The sequence below is a fragment of the Corapipo altera genome, unplaced genomic scaffold, assembly GCF_003945725.1.
Source record: "Corapipo altera isolate COAL_440 unplaced genomic scaffold, ASM394572v1 61411, whole genome shotgun sequence".
Lineage (NCBI taxonomy): Eukaryota > Metazoa > Chordata > Aves > Passeriformes > Pipridae > Corapipo > Corapipo altera.
Window position 1 is genome coordinate 11,158,734 of NW_020884875.1, and position 25,930 is coordinate 11,184,663.

Here is a 25,930-nt window from a genome sequence, read left to right on the forward strand (position 1 = left end):
ATTTAGTTTTTTTCTTTAAAAGAAAATACTTACACATCCACAAATAGTACATAATCTTTACTGTCTTCTGGAATTCTACAGGAATGTCTACTGAAAAATCCTGGTAAAAACAAGGACCTACTGGAAAATTCTCAGGAAGAGGTGGCCAGTTATTTTTTCTACCTGCAAAACAGAAAATAAAGAAAAAAATCGTCTTTATAATATAGTTATACTAGAAAGAGATATACATTTGAACTTGTTCAATGAGTTTTTTAAGTGGATGGATAACTTGGGCTACCAAAACCCCTGAATTTTAAAAGCAATCCTTACATAATACTGAAATTAAAACTACAGAAATAAAATACAATTAAGTATAGACAGGTCAAGGAAAGTACAATATTTATCTACATAAACGACTGAGTAAGCATCTGACAATTCCTATAAAGTAGTAAGAAAAGAGAATTCTTCACCAAAAAAAACAGATATGAGCAGAAAAACAATTTCTCAGAGTTCTTTGACTTTTATATTAATATTTTCCTTAAGTCCCATCATACTCACATACTTTGTTGAATACAAAGACAGGGGACTGAAAAGCATTCTTCATTTTCAGAATTGTGGTATTTTTAACACCAGACTATCTCTACTAATTCGATCTAGTTTCCAATATAGTTTACAGTCAAAACTTACCTAAAAGGTAGAAAATCTCAAGAAAGACAGTTACAGAAATGGTCTGTAATTACCTTTTTCTTACAAGAATATCCCCTATGGCATCAATGTATTTTGGTACGGTTGTGTGGGTATCAGACACATGGATTTCCTGTACTATTATCTAATCACAGCCTCTGTTGAACACAAGTCATACCAAGAACAGACTCAGAGATTCAACTGAGACAATTGCTGCAGCAAACCTTTACCACAGCATTTCAACCTCTGGATTCAAGAGATACATGCCCAAATGAACTAGCTGAAATAGGAAGCAGCACATGCTCAAATGCAATGCTGCTCAGGACCTGAGCAGGGAGGACCGAAGGCATTGAGCTGAGGTGGCCTACCAGCTTGAAGATCTTTCACTGCAGTCAATATGACAACACATGACAACGGTGTCCTAGATATGCAGCCAGCATCTTAAGGCAATTGAATGCAAACAGCTAGAGGTTTACAAAAGACCCTGTCCTCCTATCAAGACAACTCTACAGTATGTTCAAAGGAGTTCAAATGAGTGTGCAGATCAGATGATCACTGTCGGTCAGTGGGGCGGCAGCAGAGTCGACCAAGGTGAGTTCAGGGCTGAGTGTTAGATCGAGCTGTAGAGGGGGGTTCCCAAGCTCATGGACACCTGAGCAGCAGGACAGCATCAGGAACTGGTAGTTCTCACAAGCCAATCAGGTACAGAGGGGGCGCATTGCCAGGAGAACCGTGGGAGATATAAATGGCTCTAGTGGAGCATGAGTGAATTGGAACATAGTGAACAGAATGTGGTGCAGCAGTTTGCATAAGTAGGGTAAGCAGGGAGGGTGCTGCGATCTGCAGGTAGGTTCACACCTCAGGTAAGTGCTAAGTGCTGTAGGTCTCTGCCATAATGGTGGGCACTTGTCTCAGAAACAAAACGAGTGTGTCTACTGAGAAGTCTGATACATCCACCCAGACAGAACTGGTAAGAAAGGAGACATCAGTACAGGTGGTAGCTTGCAACGAATGCCCAGATACTTCTCCTGGAGGAAAGGCTGGTACCTGAACAAGTGTGCAAAGGTTGATGGCCTGTTGCAGCAGGCAGACAAACTGCAATATGCTACACAGTATTAGAGGGGCTGAAACAGAGATAGATACATGGTCCAGAGCCATACATCTACAATGGATACCACTGAGTGTGACACATGTTGGACCCCGGTGACACACAAAAGTAGGGCTCCAATTCAACCTCCACCCTCCAACATTCAGATCAAAAACAAGTATGATGCTTTAAAGGCCAAAACGGAGAACCTGCACATGGTGGTTACCATACAAAGAAATGTCGAGTTATTGTAGTGGGAAACTCTCTGTTAAGGGGCAGCGAGGCACCCATCTGCCAGCCTGCCATACAGTTGCAGGAGCTGTACTGCCCACAGGGGACTACAATCCGTGATGGTGCTGAGAGAGTACCGAAGCTTGTCAAGAGCACAGACTATTGCCCACCAGTACTTTTTCATGCGGGTACAAATGACGCCAAAAAATGGGCAGGATCAAGGGAGACTATAAAGCCCTGGCAAGGCAGGTGAAAAACATCAGTGCCAAAGTCACCTTCTTGTCTATCCCATCAGTTAGAAAAATGGGGAGAGCCAGAAACACAAGCTAGTGCAGATCAATGTTTGGCTTTGAGGCTGGTGCCATCCAGAAGATTTTGGCTTTTATGACGATGGATTTTGCTTTATTCATTGATTACCCCCCAAAATGCCTGTACGCAAACGTGCAGCATGGGGAATAAACAAGACCTGTAAATCTACGTGCAGTCATAGGGCCATGATCTCTTTGCAAATATGGAGACATGGTGGAATAGCTTGCATGACTGGAATGTTGTCACGGATGGCTGTGTACTTTTTAGAAAGGACAGGTCAGAGAGGCAAGGTAGTGGAGTTGCTCTTTGTGTCAGAGAGCAACTGGAATGTATTGAGCTCTATCCAGGGACAGACAAACAAGTTGGGAGTTTATGGGTGATAATTAAGGGACAGGCTAATACAGTTGACACTGTTGGGGGTGTTTATTATAAGCCACCTGATCAGGAGGAGGTTAATGAGGCTTTCTATGGGGAGCTGGAAACAGCCTTGCAGTCACAAGCCCTGGTTCTCCGGGGAACTTCAATCACCCTGGTATTTGTTGGAGGGACAACACGGCTTGGCACACTCAGTCCAGAAAGCTTCAGCAAGTCATTGATAACAATTTTTTGATGCAACTGGTGGAAGAACCAACAAGGGAAGGTGTGCTGCTGGACCTCATACTAACAAATCAGGAGGGACTGGTTGAAGATGTGAATGTTGGGAGCAGCCTTGGTTGCAGTGACCACGAGATGGTGGAACTCAGGATCCTGCATGGCGGAAGCAAAGCAGTAAGCAGGACTAGAACCCTAAACTTCCAGAGAGCTGTCTTCTGTATCTTCCTACTTAAAGGAATCCCACAGGATAGGGCTCTAGAAGAGGAGTCCAAGAGACTGGTCAATATTCAAGCACCACTTCCTCCAAGTGCAAGACTAGTGTATTCTCATGACAAGAAATCAGGCAAAGAGGGCAGGAGACCTGCATAGATGAGCAAATAATAACATGTAACAGAGGCCACATTTAAAAGTTTTTCAGGGAAAATCTGCAAAGGACAAACTAGTTTTTATTCACTACATGCAGTGCCTCAAGGGAGATAAACTTTCTTTTCCTGAAGACATTATAAAAATCCCTCTTCAATTTGCTTCACAACGTCACTGTCAAATACAGTTTCTAAGAAGAAGTGAAATTTCTGAAACTTAAAGTATATTTTTCATGCATACCCCCTTGCTGACTGAGACTCTGCATTTCCCTTTCTCTGCGATCTAGTTCAGCTGCTTTTCTTTCCAGTTCTTCCTGACGCTTTAGCAGTTCTGCCTGGGCCAAGGCATGCTCCTGAACAAAACAAGCATCGTTAGATATTGTTAAAAAGTATGAACACAGCATAAATATTCCAAGTTTGTTTGATACAATTAAGCATCTCCAGTTATGGCTGAAGACTGACCCAATATTGCACAAATTCACATAGTAACCAATTACTTAAAGGCAGTATTAACTTTAATTAGGAAAGCAGTGCTTATTTATAAAAGACATCATTCCAGAAGTGTATTTAAATAATTATAACTAAAAAGAACCTAAAAAAGTGCCTACAAGTTGCAGACAAACCTTAGCAATTTGCGTGTAGGCAGGCGGTTCTTCTGTTGGTTTCATTATTGCTGGCTGGGTACTGGGTACATTAGGCATTTTCACATTTCCTGGAGGAGGCTAAGAAAACAAAAGACAATTATTGGCAAACAGTCCCCTTTTCTAATAAATTTCTCTTCATTAAACCTGTAAGAAACAATCAAGTTGTTTTATAGGAAGTATTACTGATAAACTGAAAATCTGATATGCTGCCTGCAATATTTAAAACCTTCAGGAATAAGATGTTAACTGTACTCTGTGGTGCAGTGTTCTGCTTACTTGGTTTCACATTGCACTACTTCTGATAAATACTCATGGAATTTTATAAATCAGTCAAAAGTAAAGAGAATTTTAATTTTGTTCAGACATGAATATGAATACAGAGTTTCTGTTTCAGAGAATTGCAGCATTTAACAGTGATCTATTCAAATTCTGAAACACAATGCCATTTATTAATAATGTCTTCCAGAGCCTTCTACTTAACAAAGGCTTGTATCACCTGGTTAACTAGAGAAGCAATGTACCACATTAAATTTTCAGTTCAAGATCCATAATCTACTGTTTGACTATTTCACCAGCATGTAGCATAGTACCTGGCTGGGAATTCACTCACTTGGTTACCATCTATAAGAAAACAGCTTATAAGGAGTTTTCAGTGGCTCAGTTTTTGATTTTTTGTTTTAATTTCTCCCCTCCTTATTGCCATTTGCCATTTTCTCTGATTTTCTCCACATTTTTTTATCACACACAATATTAACCTGTAGCTTTCAAACAAACAAAAAAGACTGAAGTTACCTAGACTGACGTTATCAACTGAACATGACCAAAGCAGATCAGTATAGCATTACTATGATGTATTTTATTCTTAAATAGGCTTAGGGGTAAACTACAATTCTTTGTGTAGAGCTTGCAACTTTAAAGACTTCCCTGTTCTGTCATCTTGTGAGACAGAGAACCACTTGTTCCTAATAAGACTGAAATCAAGAACAAAGATACAGTGAGAACTGTCAAGTTTTCAACACAAAAGCACCTTAAAAGACAGCAGGAATCAAATAATATCATTAACTTGGCAAGCTATGACTTGAATCACATTATTGCATCTTTTCTTACCTTCTTTTAAAATATACAGATGTAATACACAGAGGAGAAAATATGATACCTGAGTGAACTTCACCTCTGTCTGTGATATTGCAGCACATCGCAGCAACAGCATCCGATTCCAGCATTTCAAAATTATCTTTTCATCTTATAGGTCATAATATTGAGATATCAGAGCAGTCTCATTTCTCAAAAATAGACAGGATAATGGTCTTCCTTCAGCCCTCAGCCACTAAAAAACCATAGAACTGTATCTATGTAATAACATGAAGGAGAATACTGCATTTCAAGCACTGCAGTCCAAGCAAACAGCTGCCCTGAGTCTCACGTTGTTAGATCTGTGTGCTACAGTCCATCATTTAACACAGGAATGAAACAGCAGTCAAGACAACTTTCATGTCTGCTTGAAGATTAAAGCTTTTGTCTGTGTACGGGTCTGCTAAAAAAACGCAACAAAATAAATCCCGAACAAACAAAAACTCCAACCAACCAACAAAATAACATTTATTATTAGTAGACTTTACTCCCCTGCTCCTAACTGCCCAGCAAAGAACTTGTACCTCCTGACTTCTTAATTTCTTGAATATTTTTAAAACCTTTTTCTATAGTGAATTTGACAGCTGCCCCTGTTTCTTCCTCTGGTACAAAGTCCACTGACATAAATTCCAGTTCATGCTTTAGCCATTTTCCATCTTAGTTTTTCTTAACAGTCAGCTCACTGTGTATTTCCACCAAGCTGTCACTTCTCAAAAGTCTGTTCTATTGAGAAATCAAGTTTAAGACACTTACCCTGCAAAGAAACAATTAATTTAGCTTATTCTTAGATCATTATTTTCTATTAGTATTCTTAAAATCTTAAAGGATGGCATAAGCTTCCTGATTCCAGGAAAGAAAGTTTCCCAAGTTGTCCAAATTTTAACTCAGAGCTTTGAGCTTGTGTTATGGTTTCACACTTAGTTTGGTGAAGTTTAAACTCCTAAGCTTTCTTTGAAAACAGCTTCCACATTTCCAAAGGCTGTCCTTCCCCAGTAGCACACTTGACAAAGCAGCAAAAAGCCAGCGTAAGTCTCTTTTTATGGTAGGTCTAAAGAAGCTATTTCTGAGCTACAGTAAGTATGCCCACACTATTCATGAATGTGTAGTATCACTTATGATTTATTTCATATCACTTGATGGAATTCACGCACAAAGTACACAAAGAGCTTATAAGTGAATCAGAAGTAGTACAGAAAGGCAAGAAAAAAATCATGCATCTGCATCAACATCCATTGTTAATTTTTGCTGGTATCACTCCAGAATTTCTGCTAGGTTGATACATGTATTAAGAATATAATCCCAGCAAAAGTTGCATTCTAGCCATTGCATTCACACGATAAAGCCTGTTGCTGAAATACAGTAGTATTTCTTCTATTAAGTACAGAAACAGCCATCCATGTTTTCATTTACAACTGAATTTTTGTACTTAGCTTAGCTTCATAATGTGTGCACAAGGAAACAAAGTTATCAGTGCTCAAAAATTACCTCCAAATGGTGGAAGTTCAATATTGCTTTAATGTGTTTTTCCAGGTTATTATTCAAAGATCAGAACTGAATGCACAACAGGTACATAACACATATCACAAATAATCTTACAGATAAAGAATCTAGTGAAGAAAGCATTGTGATCATACAATATCTCAAGCTGAAACAGACCCATAAGGATCATGGAGTCCAACTCCCTGCTTAAATTGGCTAAGTAGGACTTTCCCCTCATGGACCCATACCAGCTATGACCAATGACTGCACTGTCTCTCAAGTGTTTTTCACTAGCTCCCAGAATAACCTTCTCCATAATTTTGCCAGGCACTGCAGTGAGACTGATAGGCCTATAATTAATTCAGAGCTGTCCTGAAAACAGGGACAACATTTGCCAGCTTCCAGTACCTTTCCAGACTCCTAAGACCCCTAAAAAATAATGAAGAGAGGACTCATGATAACACTGGCCAGCACTTTCAGTATGCTGGGATGAATTCCATCAGGCCCCATTGACTTAAGTGCATCCAGCTGGATGGAGCAGCTAGTCTTGAATAATTTCAGAGTTGGCTGGGAGTTTATAATGCCCCCAAGTCACAGGATTGCAGGGGTCCTTTGTTTGCTCTATCTACATCCCTATTTGTGAGGTGATCGACCTACTCAAGTAACGGCCAATGTTATCTTAAACATCCTTTTGCTATTAAGCTTTAAAAAGCCCTTTTTGCTGTCCATCCACTGCTGGCCAGCTTGAATGCTCATCAAGCTTTGACCCCACAAATCTCCTCCCTGCAGTGGCAAACTCTCTGCAGCCTTTCTGTGTCACCTGTCCTTGCTTCCAATGTCCATATACTTTTCTTTTTTACCTACATCCTAGAAAAAAATCCCTGCTCAGCCAAACTCACCTTCTGCCCCACTTCCTTGAATTCTGATACTTTGAAACTACCTGCTCTTGAGCTCTTTAAGAAATAACCATCATGATTTTTAAATTTTGGTTGCTCTAAGTCTTCCTATCAAACTAAAGTACTTCTTTTTATAACCCTAATCAAAGCTGAGAAGCAAAAGAAATGCCACAGCTACTTAAAATGAAACAAACAGAAGCATCCGGCTGCCTTGGAAGCATTCAGCTACCAAAAAATGCCCAACAAAAACCCCTGCAAAACACAGCTATACAGTTTGGGATTTTCCTAGAAGCAAGAAGTAATGAAGTTGTATTAGTACACCTTTAAGCTCTAGCATTGTGCTGAAGTTTTGGAGATCTGTATGGACTTAAATAAAGTTCAGCCAGAATACAAGATTATCTATTATTGGACTGATGTAGTTAGTAAGGAAAGAGTACAGAGTGCAGAAAAAAAGAAGGGAAAAAAATTTATTTGTGAGAACATTTTGTCAGAAGCCACTTAACATGTTCTTTTGTCCTATATAAGTATACAGCAATCACTGGAAAAACAGACGTTCAATAAAAATGTACACAAGTAAAAACAACCTCAAGAACCAGGGAGAACAGAGGTTATGCACCCCAAGCCTTAATGCCAACAAGATACTCAAAAAAAATTGCTGCTTCACACATGCAATTAAAACCTACTCAATAACAGTCAAATAAATAATAATGTACTAGCTTAGAAGACAAAGCAGTAAGGCAGACAGTTCTTTAGAGTTATTAAAAAGGCCATAAAAAGCACAGTTCTAGAGGCGAATGTCTTCACCAATTTCCAACAGAGGGTAGGCACAAGTTTGATCTAACTGCTATCTCTGATGCTAGCTCAACTAAGAATTAAGCTAACTTCAAAATGAAAAGCTGTAAAACAGTTACAGTAAAAACACTACTGGAAAATTAGCCTGCATAGAGTAGGTTCCTTACATTCTGAAATGGGAGATGTGTTTTCAAGCTGTTCTATTGAAAAAGTCTGAAATGGCCCAAGTGCTATCATGCAAGATGCATGAAGGCTAAAACTGGAGGCATTCTGAAAACAGTAACTTAGATTTACGTTTTCAAAACTTGGCAAGTAACACATACAATACAGAGAAAACCTGCACATAGTCAATGTAAATCATACTGAGGAAATACTATTATCAAGCAGTCAGATTACAGGTAGTTATAGGACTGATTTGCTTTTTAGACTCAAAGCAAACACCCATTTTCTAAGGGCACCTCAAACGTTTTATCAGCACAAAACATGCAGGTGGCAGGAGAAACACTTGGTCAATAACCATCAAAATCCTGAAGATGTCAAAGTAGGTGGCTGCAGGAACTAGTTTTGAGAAATAACGCACATTTCATAAAGACACTGAGCTCCATACCTATTAAGTAAGCAGAACAGGAATTCTTATCTGTTTATCTACTTTTGTTTATGTTATTTTTTATTTTTACAGACAGAGGATTTCTAAGAATAAAAATTGCTGAGGCATCTTTGAAGTAAACTAGTCAATCTGGCACTTGCCAGGTAACTCCTTGACAAATGTGGTTCAGAGCAAGCATCTCAAAACCTACTGTGCCTTCTTTTGACTCATAAGTAAGATCAGTAGACACAGGCTAAGATTCTTAGGTGGCTTCACGGCAGCAGAAATCAAGCCTCTTCCTTCCCCTCTCAAACACTGGAGTGAGGGGATGACATCCAGAGGGACCTGGATAGGCTTAAGAGCTGGGCTCATACAAAACTCATGAAGCTGAACACAGCTAAATGCCATGTCCTGCACCTAGGCAGGGGCAATCTCAAGCACAAGTACAGGTTGGTGGAGGATGGATTGAGAACAGCTCTGACAAGAAGTACTTGGAGGTGGTGTACTTGGTGGATGAGAAGCTTGACAACGTGCACTTCACAGACCAGAAAGCCAACTGTATCCTGGGCTGCATCAAAAGAAGCTTGACTAGAAGTGGCCCAGGTCAAGGAAAGCAATTCTGCCCCTCCTCTCAGCTCTCAAGAGACCCCAACTGGATTACTGCATCCAGCTCTGGGCCCCCAACATAAGAACAACACGAGAAGAATGAGTCCAGAGGAGGGCCAGGGAGATGACCAGAGGAATGGAGCACTTCTCCTGCAAGGACAGGCTGAGACTTGGGGTTGTTCAGCCTGGAAAATAAAAGGCTCCAGAGTGACCTAACTGCAGCCTTCCAGTACCTGAAGGGAGCCTACAAGTAAGATGGAGAGGAACTTTCTACAAGGGCATGCATATAGTGACAGGACAAGGGGTAATTGCTTCAAACTAAAAGAGGGTAGATTTAGATGAGATATTAGGAAAAAATTTATCATGAAAGTGGTGAGGACTGCACTAACCTCCATCCATCAGTAAGTAGATAATATATTATGCTATCTCACTCACATTTGGACAGGAAAACTAAGTCAACTGTTTTTATAGGGACTTTCTTCATAGGGGTATATGACCCCTCACTGACACATGATAACTTGAATATATCATATCTTGAAATTGAACCAAGCCCACTCTACAACCACCCTATTTGTTCCTACCGCAAAGGTACTTCTGAGATTGATTATTCTATTTCATGCCTTGCTCTCAAAGCAGCACTGAGGGAAGAAGCAAATCAGTACAACCACTCTTAAAAACTCATGTTAAAGAGTCCATATTTGATTCCAGGCAAAAAAAAAAAGTAATAACTGAATGGTATCACAATAGCAACAGCTTGAGCTGGATGCCTCCAAGAGAGACCTAGAACAAAGAAATCCCTGGGCTTTTACACCCTTAAACCCGATGAATCCATTCTTCACATGCTCTTTATGCACCCTGCACATGCCTTTTCGTCCGATGGTGATTTTTGGTCTGGGGTCTTCTGGTTCTTTTTCTGTAGGTGTTTTTATCTGGACAGGCTGCAGCTTCTGTTGACAGTTGCAGTTTCTTAATCCTTCAGTTTGCACTGGTCTCAGAGCCCTCCTTCACAAAACTAAGTAACAGTTCAAGATTACTTCAGCTTTTCAAGGTGGAAGTTTGCAGTTCGCGGCCTAAGGCTGCAGTAATACTCAAACAAGACAATAAGGTTAAAAAATCCATCTAACAACAGTTGACTGGAGACAAATGCTCAAAAGAAGTTCTCTCTTGAACTGATTTCCTCATATGAGTGAAGTAGTTTATTACTGGGGCATGGGGAAGACTTCCAGAAGAAGCCAGGTGTGGATGGTCAATTCGGTTTCCTACAGACTCATCACTCTGTTTAGATGCAAGACAGAAGGTGGGGAGCTACCTAGGAATTAACTGGGAAAAAATTCCACTGAAATATGTCTCCTGGGGAGGAAAAAAAAAATCCACTAATGATTTTTTCCAATTTTTTAATGCAGCAATTTGAAATTGATTGCTATATGCATTATTGTGTATAGGTATATATGGCATACCTATATACACAGAGTGCTCAAAGGAGTTAAAAACTTAGAAGCAGCAAAACTTTAACAGAGTTTCATTAAATGATGAAGCAGAAATACTAATTGTCTAATCTCATCTGTTCCTTGTTGATTTCAGATACATGACAAAAGACAGAATGTAATTTCCATGGTGACTGTTAGAGGTGGAGACAAAACCACTGAAGAAGCACTTCTGTTCCCCTTTTTCCAGAGAGCTGCACATTAAAATAAGTGCATAAGTGATAAAAAAAGTCAGAGTAGCTCAAGATTGTATTTTTTTAAACAACATCTACTGTATAATAAATGGTCATTACAAAGCAATTTTGAAACTCCTCAAGCTTCCGAAAACTAAATCCAGCATAATTCCTGATATTGTGAGCTAGGAGGAAAAAAATTTGAAGACTTACTTAATATTGTTGCTACTTGTAAATTCATGGCTGGGCTTCACGAACGAAGATTTAGGAAGGCTCTATCCACATTTGCTACAGGCACGCTGGTGGCTTATGAGGCCAATACGTGACAGACATATTCGATTGCAAAAGGCACAACAGAAAGACTCCTTAGATGGTGTATTCTGCAAGACACGGTTCTTTCTGCGTTGCCTTTTTTCCTCGAGAGTGATCCTGCGTGTGTTCTCAAAGGAGACAGCTGCGTTATAGATGGTGTGTCTCCAGGCCTCCCGATTTGAGGCCAGAGTAGACCAGTTATGGTGATCAATATGGCCAAGGCTGAGATGTTGTTTCGGGGAGTCCTTGTATCTTTTCTTCGGGGCTCCTCTCATGTGGCAGCCAGTGGCAAGTTCACCATAGAGCAGGATCTTAGGGAGGTGGTGGTCCTTCATCCTGGAGACGTGCCCTGCCCATCGCAGCTGCGTTCTCAGCAACATGGCCTCAATACTTGTGACAGCAGCTTGCTCTAGTACAGATGTATTGGTCACATAATCTGACCAGCAGATGTTAAGGATTGTACAGAGACAGCGTTGATGGAAGCGTTCTAGGAGTCACAGGTGGTGGCGGTAGATGACCCATGATTCGGAACCGTATAAGAGAGTAGACAACACTATGGCTTTGTAAACACTGATCCTGGTGTTTTTCTTCAAGTGTTTATTACGCCAAACTCTTTTGTGGAGTTTTCCAAAAGCACTATATGCCATAGCTAACCTGTTGTCTATCTCTCCGTTGGTCTTACCATCTGAGGAGATGAGGCTACCAAGATAATTAAACTGTTGGACTGATTTGAGCTCTGATTGGCCAATGGTGATGTGGAGATGATGGGGGACTTCCTGAGGGAACAGAACAAAGGTCTTTATGTAACCTTTGTCAACCTCACCAAGGCTTTTGATACTGTGAGCCGAAAAGGTCTGTGACAGATTTTGGAATATTTAGGCTGTTCCCCCAAGTTCCTTAAAATGATCATCTCACTCCATGAGGATCAGCACGGCCAAGTCAGATATGGCAATGCACTTTCTGAGCCCTTCTTAATTAAGAATGGTGTGAAAAAAGGCTGCGTTCTCACTCCTACCCTATTCACCGTCTTCTTTAGCATGGTGCTCCAAAGGGCCACAGCAGACCTCGATGATCAGGACGGTATCTACATTCGATACCGTACTGATGGAAGTCTATTCAATCTGAGGCAACTGAAGGCCCACACCAAGACCTTAAACCATCTTGTCCGGGAGCTGCTTTATGCTGATGACACTGCCCTTGTCGCCCACACAGAAGCAGCCCTGCAGCGTTTAACATCCTGCTTTGCAGATGCTGCTGAGCTCTTTGGGCTGGAAGTCAGCTTAAAGAAGACAGAGGTCCTCCATCAACTTACTTGTAAATATTCTGCTTTAAACAGTTGATCCTAGGCATATCCAAAACAAAGCTTCTCCCAGCATAGCATTTTAACACTGTATGAAATCTTACTGTTTCACTGCTGTGATGGCATGCTCTTCCTGCCCCCACCATTTCCCATAACTCTGCTCAAGGGGTTATAGCCAGTGACAGTTGTAATGGATCCATCTGGCCATAAAGTTTGGAATAAACTAACTCCTGTAATGGGTATGCAAATATGACTACAAGTCAATCATCTTATTCCATAAATAGTGGACAGCCCAGGGCCCCTTGAGCTCTCCGTCACAGCAGTGGGCTGCACACCAGGATCTCCCCCTTGGGTAGGGACACCTCTCAAGGTTACTCCTTGGAGCTGAGAGATTCCTTGCCACAACATATTCTCAGTAAGTGATGCTAAACTTTGACATCTTTTCTAAGTGATAGAAGGATTTACTGTGCACATATAATCCTTTAGACACAAACCATTGACTAAGTCTGGATTCATACACACCTAAGCTCCCCTCAGGAAGGAGTTCAGGATGAACTGAGGTCCCTTCTGAAACTCATGACCCTCAATGAGAGGGCCTTCCTGACAGTTTTGTATCCTCTAGGCAGTAATCAAATGTACCTTGCCATCGAATCTTGTTAAACCACTGTTGCATTTATTATTTTTTTTAATATTTTTAAAAATTATTTTAATTTTTGTTAAATTGCTGTTTTATATCAATTAATATACAGCTGCTTCTCTCTTAAGAGTGAATTCTGTCTCTCTATCCATAACATTGCAAATACTCAAATATGAACATTCCCCAACAGCACTACCAGATTTGCCACAAATAAGACTATATTTTAAACATACAGTATTTGACTGTTTATAAATTATATTGACAGACAGTAAACAGCCCTAAATTTTGCTAATATTGCACAATATCTTCACTGTCAACAATAGCCACTCAAAAATGCTGTTATGTCATTCCTTGTATTTCTCCTTGCAATGGATAAAAGCAGTGCAAGGTATATTGGAACTATATAAATTAGAGGCAAAAAACTACAGAGTATCTTTAATGTAAACTTTTCCTTTTACTGCTGCACCACAGTTTGTGGACTGTTACTTAAATACAAAGTTTTTTCTGATTCCAAGCAGCATCTGCATTAAATGAAATAGAAATCAAAATAAAGACATTAGGGAAGTGTGCCACACTCACAAGCTTTAAAGCCAGTGAAATGCAGAAAAACATAAGGACGGACTATCAGAAGTCTTACTAAAGAGGGAAAAAACTCAATTCTATTTTGATCCCTTCTCAGGGAGCCACTCTTCCTTAACAGGTCAAAGCTCACTTAAATCAACCTTGCCACTGAATCCTCCTAATACTTAATGGGACTATTTATTCTTAACACATCTTCCACTACCTGTAGCTGGCCCAATACACATATTACAATGTCAGTCCCAACTGTGAAAACAATACCTCAGAAATCTAAGATTAACAGCATTATTAAGAAATTAATGTACTACTTACTGTTCTTGAATCAGAGAATGGATTATACTCATCTAGCCCTGGAGGAACATTTCTTGTCACTTGTGTAACAGAAGGATCCTAGGAGAGAAAACAGTTGTGTAAATGTATGCACATGTATATAACCAAAAAGTCAACATTTATATATTATAAAAAACTCAGATTTTATTTAAACGTAAGAAAAGGGTTTTTTCACTTAAAAAGTCTGTAAATGTTCACCTCTGTCTCCAAAATAACATCATTTCATTCTGAGCTTCTTATAAACCTTGATTAACACAGTAAAAAAAAGGAGTTCATTTGTCATTTGTTGATTTAAATGGAGAAGAGCTCTCATGAGAGAACACAAGAAAACTCTATCCTGCTATGTTGACCACTGGACTCCACAACTACACATTCAAAAAGCACACCAGAAGAAAAGAGCTTTCTGTAATTCTTGGATGTCCCTACCCAGAAGCACACCTTCAGGAAGAGAAAAACCATTTAATAAAAATGAAGCTGAGGGAACAGGGTCCCATAATGCTAAAAGCACTTCTGGTTCAGCTTCTACCTGAACTATCAAAATTTAGAAAAAAAGTGCTTTTTTTTTCCCCTCAATTAACTATACAGTAAGAAAGACTGCTTGAGATGTATCTTGAGAAAATTATTTCATTTCTCAGTGCTAGAGACAGTTAGGCTTTTTTTGTCTTTAATGGCAACCTCTCTCCCCACACCCTTGAGTGGGAGAACAAAGTCCCTCCCACTGTTAATAAAGATCAGGTTCATGACCTCCTAAGGAACCAGAAGGTATGTAAGTCTACAGGACCCCATGAGATGCATCCCTGAAGGAATTGGCTGATGTAGTTGCCAAGCCACTCTCCATGATATTTGAAATGTCATGGCAGTCAGGGGGAAGTCCCAGGTGACTGGAAAAAGGGAAACATCATACCCATCTTTAAAAAGGGTAGAAAGGAGGACCCTGAAACTACCACCCTGTCAGCCTCACCTCTGTGCCTGGGAAGATCATGCAACAGATCTTCCTGGAACCTGTGCTAGGGCACATGAAGGACAGAGAGGTGATGTGAGACAGCCAGCACAGCTTCACCAAGGGCAAGTCCTGCCTGACCAACCTGGTGGCCTTCTAGGCCTTCTAGGACAGAGTGACGACATCAGAGGACAAGGGAAGATGTCATTTGTCTGGACTTCTGTAAAGCCTTTGACACAGTCCCCCACAACATCCTTCTCTCTGAATTGGAGAGATGGATTTGACGAGTGGACTGTTAGATGGATAAGAAAGTGGTTGAATGGTCACATCCAGAGGGTAGTGGCCAATGGCTCAGAGTCCCAATGGGCATCAGTGACAAGTGGTGTCCCTCAAGGGGACCAGTGTTATTTAATATCTTCATGAATGACACAGAGGGATCAAATGCACCCTCAGCAAATTTGAGGATGCACCAAGCTGAGTGGTGCAGCTGACACACCTGAAGGACAGGATGCCATCCACTGGGACCTGGACAAGCTCTAGGAGAGGGATCATGGAAATCTTAGGAGGTTTAGTGAGACCAAGTGCAAGGAGCTGCACCTGGATCAGAGCAGTCCTGGTATCAATCCAAGCTGGGGGATGAACAGGTGGAGAGCAGCCCCACCGAGAAGGACTCGGGGGTGCTGGTGGATGAGAGGCTGAACATGACCCAGCAATGTGCACTCACAGCCCAGAAAGCCAATTGTATCCTGGGCTGCATCAAAAGCAGTGTGGGCAGCAGGTCAAGGGAGGGGATTCCACCCCTCTACTCTGCTCTGGTGAGACCCCAGAGCACTGCATCCAGCTCTGGGGTCCCCAGAACAGGAAGGACACTGACCTGTTGAAGTGAGTCCAAAGGAAGGCCACCAAGTTGATCAGAGGGCTGGAGCACCTCTCCTATGAGGAAAGGCTGAGAGAACTGGGATTGTTCAGCCTGGAAAAGAGAAGGCTTAGGGGTGACCTAATTGCAGCCTTCCAGTATTTGAAGGGAGACTACGAGATAGAAAGAGACTTTTTACAAGAGCATGTCATAACAAGAAAGGGAGGATGGATTCAAACTAAAAGAGAGTAAGTTTGGATTAGATAACAGGAAGAGATTCCTTACTGTGAGGGTGATGAGACACTGGCATAGGCCGCCCAGAGAGGTGGTGAATGCCCCATTCCTGGACACGTTCAAAGCCAGGCTGTTTGGAGCCCTGGGCAATGTGGTGTAGGAGAAGGTGTCCCTATCCATGGCAGAGGGGTTGGAACTAGATGACCTTTAAGATCCCTTCCAACCCAAAACATTCATGATTCTATAGAATATATGTCTAATTTTTTAAAAACATACAGTAAGTGACTTAATCTGCAGTTAATATAGAAATTATTAAGCTAAATAGAATAAAAATAAATTTAAAAGTAAAATCTAGTTTCTTAGAATCAGCATCTATTAAGGTATTAGCTTAGTCTTGTCAGCAGTAACTTTATCTTCAGATGCAGGAACAGTATTTTCTTCATGGTTGCTGTCAAGTACAATATCAGTCTCATGAGATGTCTACTCAACAGCAGCCATTTTCCAGAAAGCAGGAAGAAGTGGTCAAGTCAAATTCAGAAGAGAAATCTGCATTCAGAAATACAATATGCACACAATAATAAATATCTGACGAAAGAAAGCCTTTTTTACTCCACGTGTTTTAGCGAAAACCAAGGGCAAACAGCTTCTCAGATCTCTTCATACAGCAATTGTGACATTCTAAAACTGACAAATGAAAGGAAACACACTGAAACAAACAAGCTGACTACAGCAGAAGTCTAGTACTCAGAAATAAGCTGTACATTTAAATACACACAGGAAGTAGAGAAGGAAGCCCTCCATCAGAAGTCCATTGCCATTTTGAATAAACAATTGCTTTAATTCTGTCAAATATTGCTATTGTTTGCTACAGATGAACAGCTCTGAAAAAAACTGAATGACTCAGAGGACATCCACTAACAGCTATTCAAGAAAAGTTTCATTAACTAGTAAAGAAAAAAAATTACAGTTGTATTGAAATACACATATTGAACCCTACCACGGCAAGTAGCACTCAAATTCCACTCTTGAATTAAACATTTTGGACTTCAACACAAGTTTGTGACCTGATTCTTCCACAAGCAGAAAGACTTAAGGAAAGGTAAACCAGAGTTCACAGGAAAAGAGTAATTGCATAGTTGCAGGATGTAAGTACCAATCTGGAGATTCATCCCTCTTCTATACTCCCTCATTGCTATCTTGTTTAATGCTAGACCTATCCTCAGCTCTTCCCAGACTGGGTGCCCAGGTATAGGTTCCTAGACTAATTGTCTGAGCACCTACACTGCATTAAATGACTGATGACAACAGGAGCTGCACTTCATATTTCAAAACACTACTTACAATATTTCCAAAGAAATTAGACCTGACATCCCAAGGAACATAAGGAATTGTTTTGAATCATTTGCCCTACACTCATTGCATCTCATTTTAAAAATGGAGCAAATGCCAACTCATGCAAATACAGTGATGAAAACTGTGAAGCACTCATACTCACTCCTGCAGAAAAAAAACAACACTGAATTTAGAAATTGTTCAGGGTTTCAGTAATGAATGTAAATAATAAATGTGCAGAATCACATACTCAGAGGAAAAGTGGCATTTAAATTAATGCCACCAAATTTCTATGTTGCATGACACACATATTCTAGCGGTCAAAAACAGTGAAAACTAATATTCCACAGGGATAAGTGAATCTATGCTGGCACAACTTATTTTCCGTATTGATATTCCACCCAGTCTTATCTGACCCAAACTCCTGCCAGTTCAGCCCCTGAGTTTCTGATCTTTTTATTTAACTATTAGTCATTCAACTACAGAACAGAATTAAGAACAGACCATTTTTCATACCTGGTTACTGTAGCTATTGGTGCACTTAAGTCACAGACAGTCATTTCAGATGGCATTTTTAAGACATGAATAAGTTTAGGAGACTGAAGTTTTAAGAAACTAGCATACTTTAACTGTTTTCCATCTAATCTTTCATATTACCTGCTTCTTGCAGTCTCTCTCCTATAATGTCAATCTCAAAAGCAAAGATTAGCATCACACTTTTATCTCAATGAGTCAGGTACAAGCAGCAACCTATTTTTTATATCAAGTCAGGAAAAAAACCCAGAGAACACAAACAAAACAAACCCAAAAGGTACAACTCATTTGTATCTCACACTGGCAAGAGTACCTACAAAACTATTTAAAATATCTCCCGTGTTAACATCTTAAGTTAACAAATTATTATTACATCATTCAGATACAGGTAAAATTAACTGAATACCCAGTTATCACAGAGAGTATACAAACACAATTACCTACACATGAAAATGTTTAAAATGGAGCAGAATAAACCATTCTACATGAGCTTTTACAGCTTTTTTAAAAACAAATTGAAGGCAATAGACCTCTGTTGTCTAGGAGACCAAAACTAGTCATTAGCTACCAGCTTCACTACTACAGAAGAGACTAGCAAATTAAAAACTGAAGTAGTAACATACATCTGTAACAATTCTTTGCACTACTGTTCACTGGAAATGGGTCCAGAACTGTTCCATTCTCAGTAAAAGGCTTTGATAGCACACATAAGCCAGTAATATTCTGAAAAACACCATCAGCTAAGTTTACATTGGTAGTTGTGATTTGGATTTAAGTGAATAGAGTGAACTAGGAAACATCTCCTCCAAACTGTCATTCGGGTTGTCAAAAAAATTTTTCACTGAGCGATACCCATTTTTCTACCAAAAAGACAAAAGCATTTATCATATGCACAAAAAAACTAACATGGGGAAAAAAACAGGCTTGCGTTGCATTCCTTTTTCTTCCTGAGTGGAATTAAATTAATGACATCAGTGCTTTGCACAGAACATTTAATTGGCCAGCATTTTTCAGTCTGTTCCCAAGGACTAGCAGGGAAGTAAAACCAGTATCTTATTGCAGAGGTCAAGAAACAGGATTTATAAACACTAAACACTGATTTGGATAGAGATTATAATGATTTTACAACACATCAGCAACTGAAAACAATTTCAAGTAAAAATCTCTTAAGAAAAAAAAAATAGCTGAAAATAGGAACAGGGAAAAATGCATAGGATACGTTTACAAGGAAGAGAAAAGAGGAACAAAGGTAACTACTAAGAAAATGGAATCATTAGGTAAATTTTTAACCCTCATTGACAAAGGCAAGAAGGCAAGACAATTAAGTATCTTCCGAATCCTCGATAACAGGAGTATTGTATATCAAAAGAATACAATAATCACCTTGTTTAGGAAAAAAGCATAAAACTGAAATTATGCAAGATTAAATTACGCTTAAAAGTAACAGAATTTTTCTCTTTTGTTTCTTTTTTCTTTTTTTAAATTTACATGGAATTCATAGGACAGTGTCGAACATCTGAGTAAGCTGACAGAAGTATCCCTGGTTAGTCCTAGGAAAAAAAGACTAAGGAGAAACAATATACTATGAACATAAAAATGTATTTTAAAAGAAGCGGATTAATTATTTTTAGTGAATGAAATAAAAAGAAACATGGAAAACACCTTATCAGTTATACATCTCCTTTAGTACAGCCAAGGGAAGAATGAGCTACTGAAGAAGACTGTAGAAATCTTCATTTTTTTAGTTCTAGATTAACAATGATCTCTTAATGACCGGAGTAGTTGCAATCCAAGCCAAGAAAACAGTTCTCCTCATCACAAAAGCTCTTTAAAGAGAGCTTTGTATAATTCACTGTATCAACCCTATCACCTCCCTCATCAGTCACTGGCCACCCTTCAGCTCTGCCACCCTACAATTTTTCTCTTTTACTTCAAGATTCCCACACATAAGTTTATCCAATCTAACTGCTTTACCAGTCACTGACATCACCAGTGTGACATCACCATCACTTTGCAGCTTCTTTGGCATTTACTGTTCCACAACCCTACCTTCATCTAGCTATGCATTTTCACTGTTGCTTTCTGTGCTTGGAAGGAAGTTCCAAGAAAGCAAGAGGCACAACCTCAATCTTATCTTCCCAACTACTCAACATGCTGGACTGAATCCAGACTGGTGAATCCACCCTATGGAAATCATGAGATCAGTTCCAGAAATCTAGCAAAATCAATCCCGACCAATTAGGATTTCTTATCCCTACCACTCCTACTGAAGGGCTTTGTTTTGCTACATGAAAAGGATACTCTCCCTTTCAAATTAAATTCTCCGTGGATTATGACAATTTATTCCCTATTCCCACTTCATATTAGCCTTTTTTTAAAATGCAAGCAACAGTAACAACACACTTTTCAGTAAGAATTTAACCTGAGGTTCTGTGGATTTTGATTTGGGGAGGGGCGGAGGGGGAAGGGTGTTACAGTAACAGTTGTACTTCCTGCTCTCTGTGGAGTATTCCCTAAAATGACACCACTGGCTCAGAAAATTAAGTAAAAATGCAACACAAAAATGCCTGAAACTATGTTTGTTGGTCTGAGCTTTTTGACTCCTTGACCAAAGAAAAAACTATCCATCCCAGCTTTCATAAATGAGTTCTGGGGAGCAACCATAGTTGTTGCTGTTTCAGTTGAAACTCTCCATGTGATACACTTTGCTTTCAGTATGTCCTCGAGAGCATTTTTGGGAAGAGATTTCTGACAAAGCTTGCTTTTGAGAAAAAAAATTATCTGGCCACTGCTGGATATCAAAGCTTTATTCCTCCTGTGTTAACTGTTGGGTTTCAAGTTTTAAATTAGGACCCAACACTTAAAACAGATGATAAGCCTGCACATGAAGAATGTGTTTCTCAGTCCTGTAACACTGCATTCAGCCAGAGTGCATTAAGCCTCTGAAATTGCAATTTTCATATGTTCAATAAACACTTGGTATAAAGCAAAAAGCTGAACTCTCCAAAAACTTCCTCCTTGTTCATGCCAGAACAAGTTGCACATGGAAAAGTTAAGTTTCAAGAAGCTACTAATGTTTTGATGCAGTGTCAAACACTGCTGGCTCTTCATACTTTCTTCCTTCATCATCTCAGGTCCAAGAACAAGTAAAGGTACAGAAGCATCACAAACAACTACTGAATTGAGATTTCATGCTTCACTACCCTAATAGCACATCAGCAGTATAAACAGTTTACATTTAACAGTATAAAGGAAGCTTTGATGCATTGCACCTCAATAATATATTTTAACCTATGATTAAAAACCTCTTAGTACAAGTTGTCCTAAAAGGTTACACATGTAACACCTGGAGGAACTAATGAATTAAGAGGCAAAATAAAGACTATTTCTGTACTTAGAATATAAAAAATATCTGAGTAGCCACACAACAGTTCTTCCACAATGGCAAGTTTAACATCTCATTCACTAATCATCCATTTTCCATCCCCCTTAAAAAATGAAGTTCAAAAGATTTTTACTCCCACACTGCCAGAACACTATTATTAAATAGGGTAATGCAAAAGCAGCCAACTCAGGTTTCTTAAACTTGGCTTTCAAGCAGTGCCTGTTATATGGCACATTCATCCTATGGAAGCAGAGCTGTAAAGGGTTCTGAGCTACTGAGCAAGGCAAATTCCCAAGCCCTGAAACATAAAAGAACTTCAGAGGCTGACAAGGCCAAATTTGTCCTAAAGCTTGTACCAGCCTCATCTTGCAATGGAGTACTGGATATCTAACAAAGTATCACCTCCATCTCACAGCTGTTCTCAAATCGTTCTCCAATATGCATGTTATGTTCCCCTTCAAAATTTTAACTCTTAATATGTAGTGGAATAATAATACTAATGCAATATGTGCTGTTTACCAAAAATCTAGGGGAAAACTACAGCTATAACAGATACTGAATATCTACTAAAAACACTTTTTAAAAACAGTTTTAATAGACTGTAATGCAGTTACAGCACTGATGATGCACACTCTGGAAAGCACACTCTGGAAAGGACACTTCCACCATCATGATATTCATCATTAAATTATGCAAGATTTAGGGGAATTTATAATTTTTGAAGACATTAAGGGGACCCAGGAAGTAAAACTCAGAAAAAAAAATCTGTATTTTATGTCCTTTACTAATTTAAAGACAGACAACTTAAATCAGTATATTTTATAGTCCAACAAAACAATTAAAACTCAGTTATGCATACAGGCGCACAACAAAACTTTTTCATTCTAAAGCCGAAATGCTGCAGAAACACTTTAGATATTAAGGGTCCCAATCCTTCAAAAATAATCAAGACTTCTTTCTTCCTGTAAGTTTCTATAACTTTGGCTTCACTTCAGCAATCAAGGTGTAAATTGTATAGATTCTGCTGCCACAGAAGGTAGCAGTCACTTGCACAATTACCTTCAGCATCAAACCTTCAGCTTGTACTTCCTGCCAAACCAGAAAGGAGATTAATTTGTGCTCATGTGAGTCAAGATGAAGTGTAATATCCAATTTATAACTGTAATTACTTCTGTAAATTTAAACTCTAACATATACTTAGCTCTAGCAACTCAAATAATCCTGTGACCTCAGTGGGAGTAATTAAGGTGCCTAATACCATTTTTAGACCATTTCAGCCACCCATACAAGAAAGTCAGTCATGAGAGAACTGTGTAAGATCTGTGTCTTCCTGGAGCAACAACTCAAACCTAACCACAGTCTGGATACCTAATCCCACCCAAAGAAACTACTCCCATACTTTACATACATTTGAGGTTTTCTCTGATTCTGTCATTCCACACTAAAACTGAACAAGATAAAAAATATCTACATATCACATAGTAGTTTGGCCTTTCCTTGAAGGTCATCATTCACATTTGAATAGAAATGTATCTTAGTTTTCAGTCATATCATAATTTTTGAAGTGTCAAATACACACATCTGCTCAGAGCTAAACACATCAGATGAACTGACCCAAGAGAATTCATTACACTACTCAGTCTTTTAAGTTCTGGTTCTACAGCCACCCATAAATAACTGTTTCATATTTCTGGGTAATTAACAGTCAGCTCTCAAACCTTTTGCAGTCTGTCAACCAGGACACAAATGCCTGCGAAATTCATAGCCCTACTTAAAAGAACTATAGATAATTCAGTTCTAAAAGGAAAAAAAAAATTCGAACAAAGAACATAGAACTAACACATTTTTAGATGAATTGCTGTTTCAGAGTAAACAAAACTTACACTGAACTTTGAGACTGCTCTTTCAGAACCTTACTGTATCACCTCCCAAGACAGAAGAGTACAACTATCACCTAGCCTATGATACTAAAAAAAAAAAGGAGACAGCTACATTAGATATGTGCCTTTGTTTTTTCACACAAAATTTATTTCATGATAGTTTAGTCTATTCAAGATAAACTGTCAGAGCCTTGAAGATTCCCAAATGCCTCCTAGGTGGTCAGACTCCCCCCCCCTTCATCACTAACAACTTACCTGGTCATCACAGGATTGTTGGTTGCCTCTGTTTACTTCCACTGCCTGTGATTCTGACCTTGACTTGGCTTTTTAACTTGGGCTCAGATCTGTCTCCTCTCTATAGAGTTGCCCAGCACTGAATGCAGTTACAATCACCAGACCTGCTCTGCTCACCCTGTTTGGGTGCTGTGGGACTGCACTGTTTGTTGGCGAGAACTTCACGAAGTGTGAATTCACACTCACAAGCTAGAACAAGTGCCTCTTAGTAAAAGAAATTAAATAAATTTCATTACTAGACTGCTTTCATTTATGATACCTAAGGTTACATCAACTGTGTTCTTCTTCACACTTCTGCTATAGCAGATTATAGCAGAATTATCACATCTTCATTTGTATGGTACATGAACGCATTTTCTTCTGCATAACTTTAATGAGATCAGAAGTTTTTTAATGTTAGAATGTTACTTATCTGTTTGTTTCATTATCTTTTATCTTCCAAACCAAAACATATCGAGGTATAGCACTGCTGGTACAGCATTAAGAGGACAATTATTTACAGATGAATACTAGGACTTCAAAAGTGTATTTGCCTTTGAGTTCAGTTCAAGTTTGTTGGTTCTTTTAAGAGTAAAAAAAAAAAATGCAGAGGTTAGGTAGTCAAAATCCCAAAGTCCCAAAATCTGCAGTGTTTTATGATCAATCCATGTAAGCTAATACTTGAAAAAAGAAATTCCATTTTACAAACTAAATTTCAGTTTTTGCAGCAGGTAAGGTAATTTTAGACTTCTGAAAGTATCAACTATCCAAAATACTGAGCAAACTAGATATTTCTGCTTTACCTTTATCTCTCCAGGGAACATTTTTATTTGAATCGACATCAGCCAAGAAGCTCTGCTTTAATCGTTTTATAAAAAGACATACGAACAGTCACAGGAAACCTCATAAGGAGATCACAGATAATTAGTAAAACCAAAATATTTAAGAAAAAGAATGATCTAACTTTAGACCTTGGCAACAACTCTTCCACGTGATGCCTTCTCCCCTCTTCTCTGCCATACTACTTTGTGATTACATTAGCACAGGAAGCATCTTCCAAAGCAAGGAAAACAACTAATCACAGCATACATAAAATTATCAAGTAAAGACAAAAATATGAGTACGTCTGAATACGGCGTTTGAACAATATGACTTAAGACTGTCAGGGTCCATCTGGAAATACCGGTTTTATGCGTAAAGTATTTTAAAACACATAGTCAGGCAAACCTTAAATGCAGACATGCATGAATACTTACCAATTTCGAAGGTGTTTTGCCAACAAGATGGCAATCAAGCTTTGGCTTACGTGTGAGACCTTTTGCCCCTTCAAGTTAAATGCATGGATAAGTAAAGGTATGCACGATTACCTTCTGTGAGCAGCAGAATGTTAGCAAAGATTTAAAGAAGTGAAAAAAGCCTCTGAGAAAGGAAAAGTGCCCAGCTTTCCTGAACCATCTTCTGCAAACAGAAGAAATCCAGAAGTGTGTCTTACAGCGAGCTTCAAGTTACAGTAAAGTTGTTATAAAGTCCTTTTATCATGATGCATTGCAGATGAGCAGCAGAGTATGGATTCTGCCCAGCAGCTGCAACAGAAGTGTTTCTCCAAGGAGAAACTGGAATAACTGAAAACTGGAATAAGCTACTGACTGCACTTTAACGAATGTCTTCAAACTGGAAGTATGGTTCAAGTAGGTCTCAGAATCACTACACAGGACCAGTTAGTCCTGCAATGCAGGGGCAACTGTCCTGCTTACAATACCCCTAAATGCTCTGGGTATCCACACACAATAAATTTTGCTAGATCTTGTTTTATTAACTATTACAAAAAATAAGGAAGGAGGAGGAAAGACGCCACGTAATTCTGTTGCTGAAGACACATTCTAGAACAAAGACACCTTTTGGCTTGGTGCCAAAAGATATTTAAAAGAACAGTGCTTACTGATAATGGTACCAGTCCAAACTATTGTTGGGAGCAAACCCAACATCAGGACTCCTGTTCATCTGGAAGGTCACCAATAAGTGAAAACACAGGTTGTAGCCTAAGGAATTCTAGCCTAATGAATACTATCGCCTATGTTTTATGACTATAAGAACTAAACTAATAATTCAGACAGACTCTAATGAACAGATGTCAGGAATGCTATGCTTCCAGCATTTACAGGCACAGAAGTATTCTTGAAATGTGACAGATCAATTTTTTAAAAGTCTGATTATTCCAGCTGACATCCTAAACTCACTGCCACATACTATGTGTGTGCCTTAAAGTGCTGGTAAAATTTCAGTGACATTACCAAAGTATGT

At 39.2% G+C, this 25,930-nt stretch overlaps 1 protein-coding gene across 1 annotated transcript in view; it reads right to left on the reverse strand.

Annotated features, from left to right (window-relative positions):
* Positions 1–25,930, reverse strand: part of SCAMP1 (secretory carrier membrane protein 1) — a 40,000-nt gene that overhangs the window by 13,131 nt on the left and 939 nt on the right. Inside the window, exons 2-5 of the mRNA XM_027634931.1 lie at positions 14,178–14,255; positions 3,870–3,968; positions 3,488–3,599; positions 34–162 (exon numbers count right to left, since the gene is read on the reverse strand). Of these exons, the coding sequence (XP_027490732.1) occupies positions 34–162; positions 3,488–3,599; positions 3,870–3,968; positions 14,178–14,255 (418 nt within the window). The remainder of the gene's footprint in view (positions 1–33; positions 163–3,487; positions 3,600–3,869; positions 3,969–14,177; positions 14,256–25,930) is intronic.